The 19,138-nt window shown below is 44.1% G+C and overlaps 1 protein-coding gene across 4 annotated transcripts in view; it reads right to left on the minus strand.

Annotated features, from left to right (window-relative positions):
- The window catches only part of SPOCD1 (SPOC domain containing 1), a 199,447-nt gene that overhangs the window by 100,159 nt on the left and 80,150 nt on the right, over window positions 1-19,138 (minus strand). For all 4 annotated transcript variants that reach the window (XM_075334134.1, XM_075334136.1, XM_075334133.1 and 1 more), the window contains one exon: window positions 17,441-17,567. In XM_075334134.1, the coding sequence (XP_075190249.1) occupies window positions 17,441-17,567 (127 nt within the window). The remainder of the gene's footprint in view (window positions 1-17,440; window positions 17,568-19,138) is intronic.

The following is a 19,138-nucleotide window of genomic DNA, read 5'->3' on the forward strand; positions in this document are numbered from 1 at the left end:
CTCATTTCCAGTGTTTTAGGAAACATGCGAGAAATGTATTTAGAAAATCGCATGTCACTAGGATGGTGTGATTGCCGTCCCGTGACATCCGATTATTTACACGCTCCCATAGACTTGCATTGGAGAGACTCGCAGTAGAAACTTGCAAAAAAGCAGCATGCTGCGATTTTTTTCTCAGTCCGATTTGGACTGAGAAAAAAAGTCGCAAATGCGAGCTGAATCATTGACTAACATGTGTCCGATTCCAATGCGAGTTTTTCTCGCATTGCTCTACTGCGAGAAACTCGAAAGTGAGAAGCAGCCCTAAAGAAAACACACACACACACATAGGAAAAAAAATAGTATGTTTGAAAAAAGATTCCTTCATACGCCCTCGTTCACCAATTTATTAATTAATAAGAAATCCTCAAAATTCCTACATAATCCAATGGAGTAATATCTCACAAAGTCCATTGAATCCTATGAAGACTCGTTATGAAAATGAGGCTCCATAGGTCCCTCCCGGTCAGCGGCAGATCTGGAATTTCTCAAGCTCGTGAGAAATTCTATACCTACCGCTGACCGCAAGTGACGTTCTTAGAACAAGCCTCCAAAGGTCACTTGCGGTCAGCGGCAGTACGGAATTTCTCATTTTTGTGAGAAATTTTGTACCTGCTGCTTAACAAGAGTAACCTATGAAGCTTTGTTCTCAGAATGAGGCTACCTAGGATTTGATAGGCGCTGTAGGACATTACACCATTGGATTACGTCGGAACGAAACATGAAGAATTTATTTTTAATTAATAAACTGGTGAACGACGGAGTGTGGGGGAGGTGATAATCACGTCGGAACTTTGAGGGTTTTTTTAATTAATACATTCATTAATGGGTGAATGGGGGGGGTGTTAATCATTATTCAAATAAACTACTTTTTTTTTTCATGTGTCTTTTAACTGTAAATTTAGTGGGTTAGTAATGGGGGTGTTTGATAGACGCCTATCCAATACTAATTCCTGGACTTTATGTCAGCTGTCAACTCACAGCTGACATCAACCCCAACGGTATTACATCAATTGTCGCCACACCAGAGTAAGCAGAAAGAGCCAGGGAAAATGCCAGAATTGGTGCATCTAACGGATGCGCCATATCTGGGCTGGCTGTGGCAGGCTATTTTTAGGTTCGGAAGGGACAAATAACCATGGGGCTTCCCAGACTGATATTACCAGCTCACAGCTGTCTGCTTTACCTTGGCTGATTATCAAAAATGGGGCGAACCCTGTGCTGTTTTTTTAAAATCATTTAAATAAAATATTTCAAGAAATGAAGTAGGTTGCCATTTATTTTTGACAACCAGCCAAGGTAAAGCAGACAACTGACGGCTGTTTATCAAAAATAGGGGAGACCTAATGTAATTTTTTTTTCATTTGCTTTATTCACAGCAGTGTATAGGCATTTTTCCCATGCTAAAAATCTTGTTGATTGGCTGCACTGCAGCCTTTCAACAAACTTTATTGGCATACAAATAGCATTCTAAATCCAATCTCTGATATGGAAAAGTTTGTGTTCGAGTTCGAGCCCTGGACATCAAGTGTCCGGTACGAACCTGAAACTTTATAGTTCTGGTTCGCTCATTCCCAAAGCACAGCAAAGGGATCTCACTGTGGAAAGTTACCAGTCAGGAGAAGGGTACAAATAAGTTTCCAAGTCATTAAATATATCATGGAAGAAGTCATGATGAAGTAGCATAGAATTGTCACATCAGTGACATTACTTACAACTGGATGTCCCTCAATATTGATCCGGAAGGCTGCCAAGTGCCCACATCAACATTAAATGAGCTGGTGGAATATCTGGCAAACATTGGTTGTGTACTGCATGTAACAACAATCCCCCAGCAGCCTTAGGGTCCCGTCACACGTAGCGACGTTCCAGCAATCCTACCAGCGATCCGACCTGGCAGGGATCGCTAGAGCATCGCTACATGGTCGCTGGTGAGCTGTCAATCAGGCAGATCTCTACAGCGATCAGAGACCAGCCACCAGCGACCCATGTAACGATGCTGTGCTTGGTAGCCAGGGTACACATCGGGTAACTAAGCAAAGCGCTTTGCAAAGTTACCCGATGTGTACCCTGGCTACATGTGCAGGGAGCCTGTATCCGGCGTACGCTGGTAGCCATGGTACACATCGGGTAACTAAGCAAAGTGCTTTGAATAGTTACCCGATGTGTACCATGGTTACCAGCATACCGCTGGTTCCCTGCACATTCAGATCGTTGGTCTCCTGCCGTCAAACACGCCGATACGTGCTGCACAGTGGGAGACCAAGGAGCAAAAAATGGTCCTGATCGTTTTGTAACAATCAGCAACCTCGCAGCAGGGGCCCGCTCCCTGCTGCTTGTCACATACAGCGATATCGCTGGTGAGGTCACTGATACGTCACAAAAGTCTGTGACGTTTCAGTGATCTTGCTGTGTGTGACGGGGGCTTTAGGTTTTGGGACTGTTTTTTGGCAGCTGCAACTGTAAGTCAAGTGGAGGAGATTATGAATTATTCCAAATATTAGTTAATTTAGCAACAAAACCTTCAGTTGTCTGCTAAAAAGCTAAAGATGAAGTGGAATTTCACCTTTCAGCAAGACAATGACATGAAATATACAGTACTTCTAAATGAACAAAAGAATGGCTCCGCCAGAAAAAGATCACAGGTATGGAATGCCGCATTTAGAGCCCAGACCTGAATCCAATTGTAAATCCGTGGGTTGACCTGAAGAGGGCTGTACACCGGAGATGTCCTCAAAGTCTGACAGATTTGAAGCAATACTACAAGGATGTGCCATGGTGATAGACTACTAACCAAAAAACTTCAACAAGGGATGTCCATATTTATACAATCACATTATTTTAGTTCTTTATTTTTCTTTTTGCACCTAAAGAAATTTCAGTTTGTTCTTCAGTTGAATTGGACAGATTATGTGGACATAATTAACATCCAGATTAAGAGAGCGAGCAATCACAGCTCTCACTGTCTAATTGAGGTGAGACTAAAGGGGCTATTGATTGGACGCAGGGATCACTTGACATAACAATGTCACGTGATCCCTGGGAGAGAGTCAGACCACTGGATTGGTGAGTATAGGTGCTATTATTTACAGGGGGGAATTATAGGGATTGAGAAGGGGTTGTCCAAGAAGTGAGAAAAAAACGTGAAATGATTCTCCCTAGTATGATTTTTGTACATTGTGTGTAAACTCTTTCAATTCAATGTAGCTTGCTGAATTAAATCAAGAAAAAGAACTAAGATTAAAATATATATATAACTTAATATTCATGAAATGACCATAAGAATATGAGAGTTTAGAAGTACTGCTAAAGTGTTAAATCAAGTAAAGTTTTAGAATGCATCATTAGAGTTATATTACAACAGCTTTTCTGATGTGGCTGCCTGGAATGATACATTACAGACGTAACTGTGGCTAGAAGACTACGCACATAAAAGCAAGTACTGGTGCATAGTACTGCTTAATAACACAAGAAAGTACACATAAGAAATTCTCAACAACACAGAAACTTTAAAGCGTGTGTTTTTCTGCACTAAAATCCATCATCTAATGACGCCTGTTCTAAATCCCTCTGAAGCTAGAGACAAATACGATTGCCACTTTGTACGCCTATCTAAGCGTTACGGAACAGAGAAGTGGTGTTTTGCCACTGAACCATGCATTTGATCATTTAGGCATTTCCTACTTTTACAATAAGGTTTTGCAAGACACAGAATCTAAAGATGACTTAGTCTTCCAAGAAAGCAAACAGGTTTGCTTAGCGGGAATGTTTTTCATAAAGTCCATTTGATTTCCCCTTCTAATCTTATTATCAGTCTCTCTGCAGAGGATTGGGTCAATATGTCATTTTGATGTTATCGCTACGGCTTCTGTTTTTATTTCATTGTTGCTGCCTATATTGCTCATGGTTTCTCGGTCATCTGTCTGCGCTATGCTTGTTTACATTCTTCATAACAAGAAATGAAAAGATTAAGAAAAAGAAATGTTATGAGATCCAAGGCAACAGAGACAAAGTAAGTTTATTTAAGGGCAAAGAGGAAACTAGCCTGGATACAATGATATCTCCAGGATTTGAGTGCGCCACAAGTTCATCATGCCCTGGTTAACCCACACCGGTCATCTGGAGTCACTATATTGAATAAAACCATTGTGCATAAACTCCAAACTCTATAAAGGGCTACCATATGATGTTTTTCACTAGACACCCTGCTTAACAGATCCCAGAGGACAGTTTGAGTTTACCTTTTACCCCTGAACAGGGATCCTTGCCTTTCCTGCAAAGGCCCTTGGGTTGTGTTCATGCATAGCTGCTGGCTGGTGAAGGGGGATAGTATGCAGGATGTAAAAAACAAGCTGGGAAAAAAAGAGGATCAAAACCACTAACTAAATCACCATGTAAGGCCTCCTTCACACGTCCGTGTCTCCGGTACGTGTTTGGTCCGTTTCCTCACGTGCCGGAGACACGACCACACGTAGACCCATTAAAATCAATGGGTCTGCGCACACGTGTGTGTTTTGCTATGGACCGTGTGTACGTGTGGAGCATACGTGTGTCCGTGTGCTCCACACGTAGACATGTCAGTTTTTCTCCGTGATCCGTGTGACTTGCACCGAAGAAAACACGTGTTTGTAAAAAAAAAATCTATACTCACCTTCTCCAGAACTGCTGTCTCTGCCACTGCTGTCACTTGCTTCCGACCCCCACTAATTATGCTCATTGCATATTCACTGTACTGCGAGCCGGAAGCACCAGCAGCGGGGAGTCGGCAGGATCGGAGACTGTAGATCAGAACCACGGACAGCAACGCCAGAGACAGGTGAGCAGAAAGTTCCGGTTCTCCGTGTGTTATCATGGATAACACACGGAGAACACACGTTGTGCCATAAAAACGGCACACGCAGAACGATATACACCTTTGACACGTCCATGAAAAACTTGCATGATTTTCACGGACGTGTGAAGGGGGCCTTATACAAAGGTCTAACAGTTCAGGTTCAAAGGAGTTCAAGGGGTACAAATGGATGTCTCACGCAAAGAACACTAACATCAGAGTAGATGACCAGCTGACATGGATGAGGATTGGTGAAGAATCTTTTATTGGTCTCTTAGCACACGTCTAGCAAAGCCAACTGAAGACCCTGGACATTGGAAGTGATTAATTCCAGCTATACCCTATATACTATGACCTTTTTGGAGTTGTGCTAGCTGTAGAACAACAGTCTAAAGAGATCCTGTAACCTGCCTTTTTTGTTTCACTACCATGACTGCATGAGTGCCTTTGTTTTAGTTTTCATGCCTTTGAATGTGTAGCAGTCAAGAGACAATGGTCAAGTCAAAGTAATTGTCACAATGCGACTCTGGGATAGCGAGGGACAGGGGCTCTTATGCTGTTTCTCCTCAAGCTAGGAGACCCTAGGCTATCCCTATCCTGAGGGTTAGGCCTAATGGTGGAGTTGCCTGAGTCCTGTGATGGCTATGCTAATGACCAGAACTAATCTGATTCCCCCCTCCCACCAGGGAAAGAAGGGGCAGGAGTGAGATGAAACAGAAAAAAAAGACAAGGGAAAACAAAAACTCTGACACACTGCACACACACAGGAATAGACAATGAGAGACTCAGGAGAAAAGCAAGAGCAGTAAGGTAGATACAAAAGGCAACAAGGGTTAACTCCACAACTGCACTCAGAAAAAAATACCACAAACACCAGATAATCTGGATCATAACACCTCATCAGATAAGCTAAGAAAAACTATTGATGGCATAGAAAGAAGGATCTAGCCAGCATGTATAAGACACACTTGTCTTAGTACTCCTCACCTGGTTGCAGCCACACACGCTTGACATCATCTAAACTAAACAAGTTTATCTTGGTTTAATCACAACACAGGACATGGTTCTATTAATCAATGTCCTTAGTCTGCTTGTCTTCAGCAAACTGTTTGAGGGCTTTCTTTTGCATCAGCTTTAGAAGAGGCTTCCTTCTAAGATGACAGCTACACAGACCAAATTGATACAGTGAGCAGCCTATGGTGTGAGCACTGACACCCCCCCACCCCTTTGGTTGACCATGGTGAGGTTTATTCTGAGCAGATACTGTCTTGTTAAACTGCTGCATGAGAAGGCGTTATCCTAGTAGTGCTCAACCCCTTTAACATTTTTGTAACAACAGAGCTGTATGGGGGGATGTAATTTTCATTGATAGCATTTAGTTTTATGTAAGACTGTTTGATCACTTTTTATTACACTTTGGAAAAGAAAAATAGAAAACAAAAAAAATTTGATTTCTAAAACAGTATTCACCATTCAGTATTGTTTACATGTTAACTTTATAATGTGGGTAAAAGCGGATTACAGTGATTCTGAATGAGCTTACTCATCTTCTCGCACAATCACACCTCAACCCATCCCACCTCCTCCCCATGTCACCACATGCTTATCCCAGTCCTAACCTATCTGTTCAAAATATCATTTGCTTCTAATAACTTCTCTTCTGCTTTTAAACATGCCACAATCACACATGTCCTGAAAAAGCCACTCCTGGACCCGACCTCTACATCCAGTCATCGCCCCATATCGCTGCTCCCAATCACCTCCAAACTCCTCGAACAGCACGTCCACATCAAACTTTCCTCCAACATCTCATAGAGTTCACTCTTCTCCTATAATCTGGCTTCTATCCCCACCAAAAATTCCCTAACTAAAATGTCAACTTACCGCCATAGCTAACAGACAATTCTCTATACTCCTCCCTTTAGACCTCTCTTCTGCATTTGACAGTTGACTATTCCCTCCTACTACAGATCCTTTCTTCCCTTGGCATCAAAGACCTTGCCATTTCCTGGACCTCCTCATCCTTTACTAACTGCACATTTAGCATCTACCATTCCCATACTAGCTCCTCTTCCCGCCCTCTCTTTCTGTCGGTGTCCCTTAAGGCTAATTTCACACATCGTTTTTTTTCCATCAGGCACAATCTGGAAAAAAACGGGTAAAACGGATCCGGTGCCGGATCCGTTTTATCCCCATTGATTTGCATTAGCGCCGGATTGGGCCTGATGGCCTTGCGTTGCATCCGGCTTTTGCCGGATCCGTAATAATTGCCTAAAGCGGCGGCCGGAGGGAACGTATCTTGTAACGTTTTTTTGTCCGGCAAAAAAACTGCATCGCGCCGGATCCGGCGTGTTTTACAATAGAAGCCTATGGACGCCAGATCCGGCGTAATGCGGTAAAAAACGGATGCGGCCGCCGGATCCGTTTTTGTAAACTGAGCATGCTCCAATGTATTGAAAAAAAAACGGATCCAGCAAAAAAAAAAAACGGACACAAAGGATGCAAAAACGGATGCGCCGGATCAGTTTTTTGACGGATCAGGTATATTGGAACCGTCAAAAAAAAGGATCAGGCACATCAGTTTTTGCATATTCTGCGCCAGATCCGTTGCATCAGGCACACGCCGGATTGTGCCTGATGCAAAAAACTGATGTGTGACATTAGCCTAAGGCTCACTTCTCGAATCACTACTTTTCTTCATCTATGCCTTTGGTATGGGAAAACTCATGAAGTCCCATGGCTTCCAATACCACCTACACATTTATGACACTCAAATCTACCTCTCTGACCCAGACATCACCTCTTTGCTGTCCAGAATCTCAGAGTGTCTATCAGCCATATCCTCCTTCATCTCATCACACCTCCTAAAGCTCAATGTGGACAAAACTGAAGTCACCATCTATCCTCAATTCAACTCAACTTCCATAGCCAAGCTACCTATCACAATAGCTAGGAATAACCTTTGACTCTGACAAGTCCTTAAAACCACAAATCCAAGGTCTTTTCACATAGTGCTGCCTCGAACTCAAAAATATTTCCAGAATCTATTATCTTTCTCAACCCTGAATCTACTAAAATGCTAGTTAATGCCTTTATGATTTCCCGTCTCAACAACTGCAATATCCTGTTTAGTTTATCATTAACTCTGCTGCCCAATTAATCCAGCGCTCTACTCAGTACTTCTCTGCTTCTCCTCTCTACAATTCCCTACATTGGCTCACCAATTCTTCAATAAATCCAGTTCAAACTAATAATACTGACCTACAAGCTGTCTCCTCTATATATCGCCAAACTAATCTCCCAATATCTCCCCACAAGTACTTTCCGGTGCTCCCAAGATCTTCTTCTCTCTTCCAGACTACTATCTCTTTCCCCAATACCCTGAAGACTGTAAGCCCGTAAGGGCAAGGTCCTCAATTCTTTGTACCAGTTTATCATTGTAAGTTTGTTCATTAAATTTTAATTGTTGCCCGGTATAGTATCTGTCTCTCTGTCTCTCCCTCTCGTTCTCTCTCATTTCTCAGTCTCCGTGTCTCCTTCTCTGTCTCTCTGTCTGTCTCTCTGTCTGCCTCTATCTGTCTTTCTCTCTGTCTCTCTTTGCCTCCGTCTGTCTCTCTCTATCGGTCTGTCTGTCTGTCTCTGTCTCTCTCTATCCGTCTCTCCACCAAAATCATATTACCTCACACATAAGCTTCTTATACTAAGAATGTCCTTCGTTGACTATAGCAACCAATTACAGCTCCTATTAATGACCTGTAGCTCTCAACTCCACTGACTTTAATATAAGTAGGATTTTTGGTGAATAACTGTAACGGCTGCTTCTCACTTGCGAGTTTCTCGCAGTAGAGCAATGCGAGAAAATCTCGCATTGGAATCGGACACATATTAGTGAATGATTCAGCTCGCATATGCAATTTTTTTTCTCAGTACAAATCGGACTGAGAAAAAAATCGCAGCGTGCTGCTTTTTTGCGAGTTTCTACTGCGAGTCTCTCCAATGCAAGTCTATGGGAGCGTGTAACTCACACCATCCTAGTAACAGCCGATTTTCTAAATACATTTCTCGCATGTTTCCTAAAACACTGGAAACAAGTGATGTCTCACAATGTCTGTCAATCTCTGTTCTCTGTCAGTCGGTCTCTCCCTCTCGGTCTCTATTCTCTTTCTGTCGGTCGGTCTGTCGGTCGGTCACTATCTCTGTCCCTCTCTCTCTGTCCATGTCGGTCTATCCCTCTCCCCCCCTTTCTCATACTCACCGATCCCCGATCACCAGCGCAGCGCTGCACGGCGTTCACACTGCTCCGGCGGCTTCTCCTCTTTTGAAAAAGCCGGCCGCTCATTATTCAATCTCGTATTTCCTGCTTTACCCGTCCACCGGCGCCTATGATTAGTTGCAGTCAGACACGCCCCCACGCTGAGTGACAGCTGTCTCACTGCAACCAATCACAGCAGCCGTTGGGCGTGTCTATGCTGTACAGTAAAATTAATTTTAATACCAGCCAGATAAAGCCATACGGCTGAAGGCTGGTATTCTCAAGATGGGGAGCTCCACGTTATGGGGAGCCCCTCAGCCTAACAATATCAGTCATCAGCCGCCCAGAATTGCCGCATACATTACATGCGACAGTTCTGGGACTCTACCCGGCTCTTCCCAATTTGCCCTGGTGCGTTGGCAATCGGGGTAATAAGGAGTTAATGGCAGCCCATAGCTGCCACTAAATCCTAGATTAATCATTGCAGGCGTCTATGAGACACCCCCAATGATTAACCTGTAAATTAAAGTTAATAAACACACACACTGAAAAAATTCTTTATTTGAAATAATAAACAATAACAAATACCCTCGTTCACCACTTTATTAAGTACCCAAAAAAAAACCTCCATGTCCGACGTAATCCACGGATGTCCAGTGTCGCTTCCAGCTCTGCTACATGAAGGTGACAGGACACCACCGCTCCTCTCACCTCCACGCAGCAACTGAGGTGAGAAGCGCGATCAGCTGATGTCACTAATCGCGCTGCTCAATTCAGTCACTCAGGGGATTAGCAGTCACTGGTGAGTACTTCACGGGTGACCGCTAATCAGGACGTGACACAGACAGAGCCGCGGCATGACAATGAAGTCGGGTGAAGTTCACCCGAGTTCATTCTGATCGTGCGGCTGTCTGTGTCTGCTGTCATCTGCCATTCAGCTCTGCTATATAGCTGTCTGTATCTGCTGTCAGCGGCCATGTAGCAGAGCTGAATGGCAGATGACAGCTGCTGAGAAAAAAAGGATCACACACGCATTGCACACACACTGCAATCATGAGAAAAATCTCAGGATCGCAGTGCAGTTGCATTGCACTCTGACCTAATGTGACCTAAAATCAGCCGAGTTTTTTTCAGCCAACTCGGACCAATTTTACTCGCATAGATGTGTTTCCAGCCTAAAGTGCGGGGTTAATTTTTCCCCTCAAAACATAGTCTTTGACGTTCCCCGAGTCAAATGAGTTGGGTGTACAAAATTTCACGATTCTAAATGCGACGGTGCAGATTCCTTTAGCGGACATACATACACACATACATACATACATATACACATACACACAATTAGATTTTGTATTTTAACCCCTTATTACATGTACAGCACCACAGAAACAAAATAAACAATAATAACAAAAATATCTTCTTTAGGTTTTAGTTTATTTCTGAACACAACAAAAAAAAGTTTTTTCGTTTTTTTTAAAAAAAAAGAAACTTTTTTGTTCATCAAACTGAGAGTTGTGAGAGCTGCAATTTTCTTCTCCATTTTGTGATACATACAATCTTTTGATCACTTTTTATTTCATGTTTCAAGAGGCACTAAAACTACATTTCTGACATTGTTTTTCATAAGTTTTTCTGACATTCACAACAAATAAAGACAGTTTTACAGTATGGAACACAGAAATAAACACCAAACCTGCTTCTTTCTTCTTGGGAAACATTTGTTTTATTCTAAAATGTGACTATTTTATATTCAGAAGACTGCAGTTTGTTCTTTTTTTGGGGGAGGCATTTTTTTTAACACTTAAAAATCATTTTTTTAGTTTCTTTCTTTTTTTTTTTTACAATATTTATTAGTGCACAAGGGATCTTGAACACGTGATCCTTTGACCACTTGGACAATATAGTGCATTATTGATGTGATGCACTGTAATATCTCAGTCTGTCACTCTATTGTATACTGCAGACCTGTAGGCCATTGTTAATCTTTCAGCTGCCATAACACATAGTACTACTACCGGATGGGGTGAAATTTGCTTCAACCGGACATACTAGCACATCACAGAGATGGCGCATACACAACGACTATGTCCAAGCCATCTGCAGTGGGAGCTGGCCATCTGCATCTGCTGATACCTGAACTAGTTATGAACCCCGCAGAATGATTGTGGAGTGCTGGTGGATGGCTATAGCAGCTGGAAGACTTAAGCGGGCTTTACACGCTACAAGATCGCTACAACGATCTCGTTGGGATCACGGATTTTGTGACGCACATCCGGCCGCTGTAGCGATGCCTTTGCGTGTGACACCTATGAGCGATTTTGCATCGTAGCAAAAACGTGCAAAATCGCTCATCGGTGACATGGGGGTCCATTCTCAAATATCGTTACTGCAGCAGTAACGAAGTTGTTCCTCGTTCCTGCGGCAGCACACATCGCTCCGTGTGACACCGCAGGAACGAGGAACCTCTCCTTACCTGCCTCCCGGCCACAATGCGGAAGGTAGGAGGTGGGCGGGATGTTCGTCCCTCTCATCTCCGTCCCTCCGCTTCTATTGGGCGGCGGTTCAGTGACGCTGCTGTGACGTCGCTGTGACGCTGAACGAACCGCCCCCTTAGAAAGAAGGCGGTTCGCCGGTCACAGCGACGTCGCAGGGAAGGTAAGTGGTGTGATGGGTCCGGGCGATGTTGTGCGACACGGGAAGAGATTTGCCCGTGTCGCACAACCGATGGGGGCGGGTACGCTCGCTAGCGATATCGGTACCGATATCGCAGTGTGTAAAGCGGCCTTAAGGCTGTGTCCGCACTTTGCGTTTTCACCTGCGTTTCAGCTGCTTTTAAGGTCCGTTTTGAACTGCAGCGTTTTCATGCCAAAATGCATGCTTTTTGATTTTCCAGCAAAGTCTATGGAAAATTGGGATTTCCTGTCCGCACTTTGCGTTTCCAAACGCAGCGTTTAATTTGCATAATTTGTGGCAAAAACCATGCTTTCAAAGAAGCAGAATGTCAATTGTTTTTGCCATTTGGGATGCGTTTTGCTAACATTGAAGTCAATGAGAAGTAGCAAAAAGCAAGAAACATCAAAATTAAAGCGTTTTACCTGCTTTTTAGCTGCAGAAAGAATGCGTTTTGGAAATCCAAAACGCATGCTTTTCTGACTTCAAAATAATGGATTAATATGTCCCTTTACACACACACATAGTCCAACAATTAAAATAATGAAAAATATAAATTTAATGCTATTTTACCGTTAAATAGTATAAAACCGCTATAATTATAAGAAATAAAACTCTTTTCTTTATCATTTCAATAATTATATATGTGTTCCTTTTTTTTCCCCTTTTTTCATTGTGTTTGACTATTTAAACTTTATTTAGCAGTGTCTTTATGTTGAAAACGCATCTTTGAAAACGCAATGGAAAAGCTTGTAAAAAGTGCAAAAAACGCACCTAAAATGCAGTAAATACGCATGCGTTTTTAGCGCTATTTTGTGGTCAAAAGCAACTTTGGCAAAATTAATTACTGCCAGAGGATGCGTTTTGAACTGCAAGTAGGGCGACGCAAAGTACGGACACAGCCTTAACATGGCCTACAAGTCTGCAATATACAGATCTCAGACTGAAAACCCCCAGCATTTAGGGGCACTTTGCACACTACAACATCGCAAGCCGATGCTGCGATGCCGTGCGCGATAGTCCCCGCCCCTGTCGCAGCTGCGATATCATGGTGATAGCTGCCGTAGCGAACATTATCGCTATGGCAGCTTCACATGCACTCACCTGCCCTGCGACGTCGCTCTGGCTGGTGAACCGCCTCCTTATTAAGGGGGCGGGTCGTGCGGCGTCATAGCGACGTCACATGGCAGGCGGCCAATAGTAGCGGAGTGGCGGAGATGAGCGGGACGTAAACATCCCGCCCACCTCCTTCCTTTCGCATAGCCGGCGTGAGCCGCAGGACGCAGGTAAGGATATGTTCTTCGCTCCTGCGGCTTCACACACAGCGTTGTGTGCTGCCGCAGGAACGAGGAACAACATCGTAACATTGGTATTTCCCAATTCATGGAAATGCCGGACCCTACACCGATGATACAATAACGACGCTTTTGCGCTCGTTAATCGTATCAAAAAGGATTTACACACTACGATATCGACTGCGATGCCGGATGTGCGTCACTTTCGATTTGACCCCACCGACATCGCAGCTGCGATGTCGTAGTGTGCAAAGTGCCCCTTACGTTTCAGACCAGACCCTGCAAACAGACCTCATATTACAGAAACAGAGAGGGTCCTGACATAAAAAAATCAGGACTTTGATTATGACCAGTGCCAAACAGTGGAGATAATTGCAGAAATGTGGAGAGATGAGTATGAGTCAAGATGCCAGGGCACATGAGAGATCTTTCAACTCTTAGAGGCCCTGTGCGCACTTGCCGGTTTTTGCCGCGGATTTCCTGCGGATTTGCTGCATGTTTCGCTGCAGAAAATGTTCATAACATCTCTGCAGTGAATCACCAGCAAATCCTATGGGAAAAAAATGCTGTGCGCACTATGCGGATTTTGACAGCTGCATGTTTTGCTGCGGGATTCCTGCAGCAAAAACAATTGCATGTCACTTCTTTTCCGCACGTTGCTGCGGCATTGCACTCCATTGACTGTAATGTAATCGTGAAATCCCGCAGGGAATAACGCAGGCAGCAAATTCTAGGCGGTTCATTGCGTTTTTCTGCGTTATTCCATGCGGTATTTCGCGGTTTTCGGGACATAATGTTCATCACTGCCTACAGTTTTCAGGGAAGTGATGTCATTATGACAGGAAGAGGAAGCGGAGCAGAGAGTAAACACACACATATTAGACACAGACATATAGTAAACACACACACATCGCACTCACACACAGACACAGACATATAGAACACACATAGAAATCAAACGTACATATAAAAAAAAAAAAAACGCGGACTCCGCCGTATTTTTACCATCCAGCCGCGGTAAACACACAGCGGCGGCACGTTATTCTCAGGCTGGGGAGGGCGAGGGGCAGGGTTAATGCCCCACCCCCTCCCGCAACCGAAAATATCAGCATGCAGCTGCCCCGGGACTGTCGCATCCATTATGCGACAGTCCCGGAGTGTCCCCGACTCTTCCAGATTGCCGTGATGCTGTGGCAATCCAGGTAATAAGGAGTTAAATGGCAGCGGATCGCTGTCATTTAAAGGGGTGGTTCACCCATATTTTTTATTGTCTAGATCGATATTATATTGAGAAACAATGTTTCTCTCAAATACCTTGTGTTGGCAATAGTGCCTGTGAGAGGCGCTATTGCAGACCGCTGTTCCCCGTCCAGTGACGTACCCGTCAAATGCTGCCACGTCACATCCGTGCAGCCAGCTACAGTCTTCCAGACTCTGAGCTGTGAGCGGTGTTTCACTGCTGTCACAGCCCATTTGCTCCCCCCTCCTCCTCCCTCCTAGCACGGCGCGTCTCCTGCTCCCCCCTCCTCCTCCCTCCTAGCACAGCACGGCGCGTCTCCTGCTCCCCCCTCCCTCCTCCCTCCTAGCACGGCGCGTCTCCTGCTCCCCTCCTCCCTCCTAGCACAGCACGGCGCGTCTCCTGCTCCCCCCTCCCTCCTCCCTCCTAGCACGGCGCGTCTCTTGCTCCCCTCCTCCCTCCTCCCTCCTAGCACAGCACGGCGCGTCTCCTGCTCCCCCCTCCCTCCTCCCTCCTCGCAGAACGCTGCAAGCAAGAGACATGCTGTGAGGGAGGAGGAGCAGGGAGCAGATGGGCTCAGAATGTAGCCAGCTGCACGGATGTGACGAGGCAGCATTGGACGGGTACGTTACTGGACGGGGAGCAGCGGTCTGCAATAGCGCCTCTCACAGGCACTATTGCCAACACAAGGTATTTGAGAGAAACATTGTTTCTCAATATAATATCGATCTAGACAATAAAAAATATGGGTGAACCACCCCTTTAAGTCCAGGCTTAATCATGGCAGTGTCTATGAGACAGCTTACATGATTAACCCGTAAGTAAAGTGAATAAACACACACACCGAAAAATCCTTTATTTTAAATAAAAGACAAACCCCCCCTTCTTTCACCCCTTTATTAACCCCTCCAAACACACAGCTCCGGCGTAATCCACCGAGGTCCCACGCCGCTGGCATCCAGCCACGACTGACACATACTGAATGCAGCCTCGTAACGAGCCTACAGGGGTAATTACAGGTCATTTCTCACGGTCGGTAATATGAACACACTACCGACCGTGAGAACTGCAGTCACAGGGACTCTATCTATTGATTGATAGAGGACAGATCAATCTATTGATTATCCATCTATCTATCTATCCTCCTATCTATCCTTCTGTCTATCTATCCTTCTAGCTATCTATCTATCCATTATCTATCTATCCATTATCTATCTATCTATTCTTCTATCTATCTATCCATTATCTATCTATCTATCCATTATCCATCTATTTCTCTATCTATCTATATCAGAAGGAAATGACCTTTTTTTTTTTTCTTCAATGTGCTTTATTGCATTAAATGCATTAAAACACATGTACCAACCCGCGGAAAAACCGCACCAAAACCGCACCGAAACCACACCAAAACGCAATAAAACACATGCGGATTTCAATGCGGTTTTTTTGCGGTTTTTTTCCGCGAGTGCAGTAATCTTTCAGTGCCTGCGGAATTTTCTTAAGAAAATTCCTTTTGAATTAAAGGGAACCTGTCAGGTGCAATATGCCCCCAGGACCACGAGCAGTTCTGGGTGTATATTGCTAATCCCTGCCTGACTGTCCCTGTATACACTAGAATAGATAAAGAGATCTTTAGAAAAAGTATTTCTAAGGCCAGAATCACACTTGCTAGTGCCTCGCGTGTAACTCGCGCGAGTCTCTCATGGTGGAACCCGGCTTGACCGCACACTCCCCTGACAGGAGCGGGTCGGTGGCATGTATCTCTATGCATCTCAGACGCTCCTGTATGCATAGTGTGCGGCCATGTCGGGTTCTACCATGAGAGACTCGCGCGAGTTACACGCGAGGCACTAACAAGTGTGATTCTGGCCTAAAGATCTTTTACCGTATGCTAATGAGCGAGGGCACTAGTTATATCCCTCGACTAGTCGATCCTCTTAGCATGTTAGCACGCCCACAGGTGTGTATTAACATGCTATTCAATGCAGCATCACCAGTGGTGCTGTGTGTACCTGTACTCGCTGTGACCATGCCTCTGAATGCCGGGCACTTCCGGTCATGCACAGTAGACCTCTCTGAAGCCGGGACACGTACACCCGGCTTCATACTGCACATGACCGGAAGTGCCCGGTATTCAGAAGTGTGGTCACAGCAAACACAGGTACGCGCGGCACCGCTGGTGATGCTGAATTAAATAGCATGTTAGTACACCCCTGAGGGCGTACTAACATGCTAACAAGGCAGACTAGTCGGGGGATAAAATGCCCTTGGGACTAGACCCCTCATTCATTAGCATAAGATAAAAGATCTTTAGAAATTCTTTCTCTAAAGATTTCTTTATCTATGCTAGTATATACAGGGACGGTTAGGCAGGGATTCGCAATATTCGCCCAGATCTGCTCGTGATTCTGGGGGCATATTGCACCTGACAGGTTCCCTTTAAAGTTAATTTACCTGCAAGATTTGTGTGAATGAGCATTCCTAGTAACACTCGATTTACAATAATATTACACCCAATGACCAAGGAAAACGTTTGTTCGTCAGGTGAAATGATCTTTTGGTCTGCACACGAGATCATCATTCTCAGCAGCAAACCATCCTGTATAAACAAAGACCTGTGCTGTTGAGAAAAATGACAGCCTATGTGCACTGCAGATCTGTAATGCATCGCAGTGTGCCTGTGTAAACTGGCTATTAAACAACTGTCAATTAGCAAACAAGTAACAGAACGGTGGCTATTTAGTGCCGCCGGTCGTTAGGTGTGAACACATTTTCAGTAAGTATAATTTAAATCAAACACAGAAAGCTGAATACTAAATTATGTAAATCCTGTGAAGGCATTTACATGGCCGGAAGAAACAGCATTATTAAAGGTCATTTATTTTACAGCAGATGGTTTCTCTTTATCACATTTTATGCACAATTTCAGCGACACATTTATTAAAGTGACCACTTTTCCCTAAGTGAGAAACAAAAGTACCATGAGAACATAACAGTTCTCCCATATGCTACTACATTTGTGCAATTATTTCAGTATTTATCTATTTTGCTCCAGTTTTATTTCATTTCAATAGTTTTTGGGTCTTATAAAGTCCATAAGAGGGTCAAGAGAAACTTACTTATTGGAGGAGCCAATGCTTGCAGATTGTCAGTTGACTTGGGTGCAGGAAGTATAGTTTTGACCTTCATCTCTGTAAGTTGTCCTTCTTCTTCGGAAATCAGAACATTATGATCATCAGAGACATCCTAATGAACCGAGAGATTATTATATATTTGCAAAGCATACTTCACAAGAGAAAAATCATTGAAATTTGTCAACTCACAATGGAGTTCGGGAGATCTCCCTTTTTCGGGGATTTTCTGGACATTTTGGGTGAGTAAAGGTTTTTGTACACTGCAAGATTTTCATGAACGAGCTTTCCTAGGAACACTTGTTTCCCAATAATTTTGCAGTCTACGGCCCCCTTCACACGTCCGTGAAAATCCCGCACATTTTTCACGGACGTGTCAAAGGTGCGTATTGACCTCTGTGTGCCGTGTTTATGGCACAACGTGTGTTCTCCGTGTGCTATCCGTGATAACACATGGAGAACCGGAACTTTCTTCTCACCTGTCCCTGGCGTTGCTGTCCGTGGTGCTGATCTTTGGTCTCCAGTCCTGCCGACTCCCCGCAGAAGCAAGTGACAGCAGCGGAAGATACTGCAGCACTGGGGACAGGTGAGTATAGACATTTTTTTTTTTTCACAAACACGTGTGTTTTCGTCGGTGCGTGTCACATGGATCACATCCGTGCGGTCCATGTGCGGGCCGTGTGATGCCGGAGAAAAACGGACATGTCTACGTGTGGGGCACACATATGCTCCACATGTACAAACGGTCCATAGCAAAACACGCACGTGTGCGCAGACCCACTGATTTTAATGGGTCTACGTGTGCCCGTGTCTCCGGCACGTGAGGAAACAGACCAAACACATACCAGAGACACGGACGTGTGAAGGAGGCCTAACAGAAGCTTACTAATTAAACTTCAAATTAGCAAAATCCTTTTTCATTGGGTGAAATGATCTTTTTTCTCAAAATATCATGGTTCTCGGCAGCACATCGTCCTGTGAAAACAGGGCCTGAGCTGCCGAGAACAACAGCACACTGAACGATCTATTACAAGAGATATCCCGAAGGGCAAAATGCTTTTCATATATCACAGACGGTTATGTCCATCACTAGTTATCATGATATAAAATGGATCTACGCAAAAAGATGAGTACATTTGTAGCTACGGTAAGTGGCATTACTCTTAGGCCCTGTGCGCACACTGCGTTTTTACACGCGGTTTTTTGGCGTTTTTGCTGCAGAAAAACAGGGGTAAAAATCCAACTGCAGTGAAATTGCAAAAAAAGTGCGATTGCACGATTGTTTTTTTTATTTACTATGTCCACTATTTGGTAAAACTGACCTGCAATATGATCCTCCAGGTCAGTACGAGCACATAGATACCAAATGTATAATTTTACTTTTATCCAAGTGGTGAAAAAAAATTCTGAAGTTTGTAAAGAAAAACGAATAGCGCTTTTGTCGCCCTTTTTCGGGATCTGTGGCTCAGTGATGGCTTATTTTTTGCGTCTTGAGCTGGCATTTTTAATTATACCATTTTTGTGTAGATGCGATGTTTTGATCGCTTATTATTGCATTTTAATACAATGTTGCAGCGACCACAAAATGTAATTTTGGCACTGGAATTTTTTTTTCAGTGGTACATTTACCGATCAGATTAATTGATTTTGTATTTTGATAGATCGGGCACTGTGAAAGCGGCGACA

Source organism: Anomaloglossus baeobatrachus, chromosome 2 (assembly GCF_048569485.1).
Source record: "Anomaloglossus baeobatrachus isolate aAnoBae1 chromosome 2, aAnoBae1.hap1, whole genome shotgun sequence".
NCBI lineage: Eukaryota > Metazoa > Chordata > Amphibia > Anura > Aromobatidae > Anomaloglossus > Anomaloglossus baeobatrachus.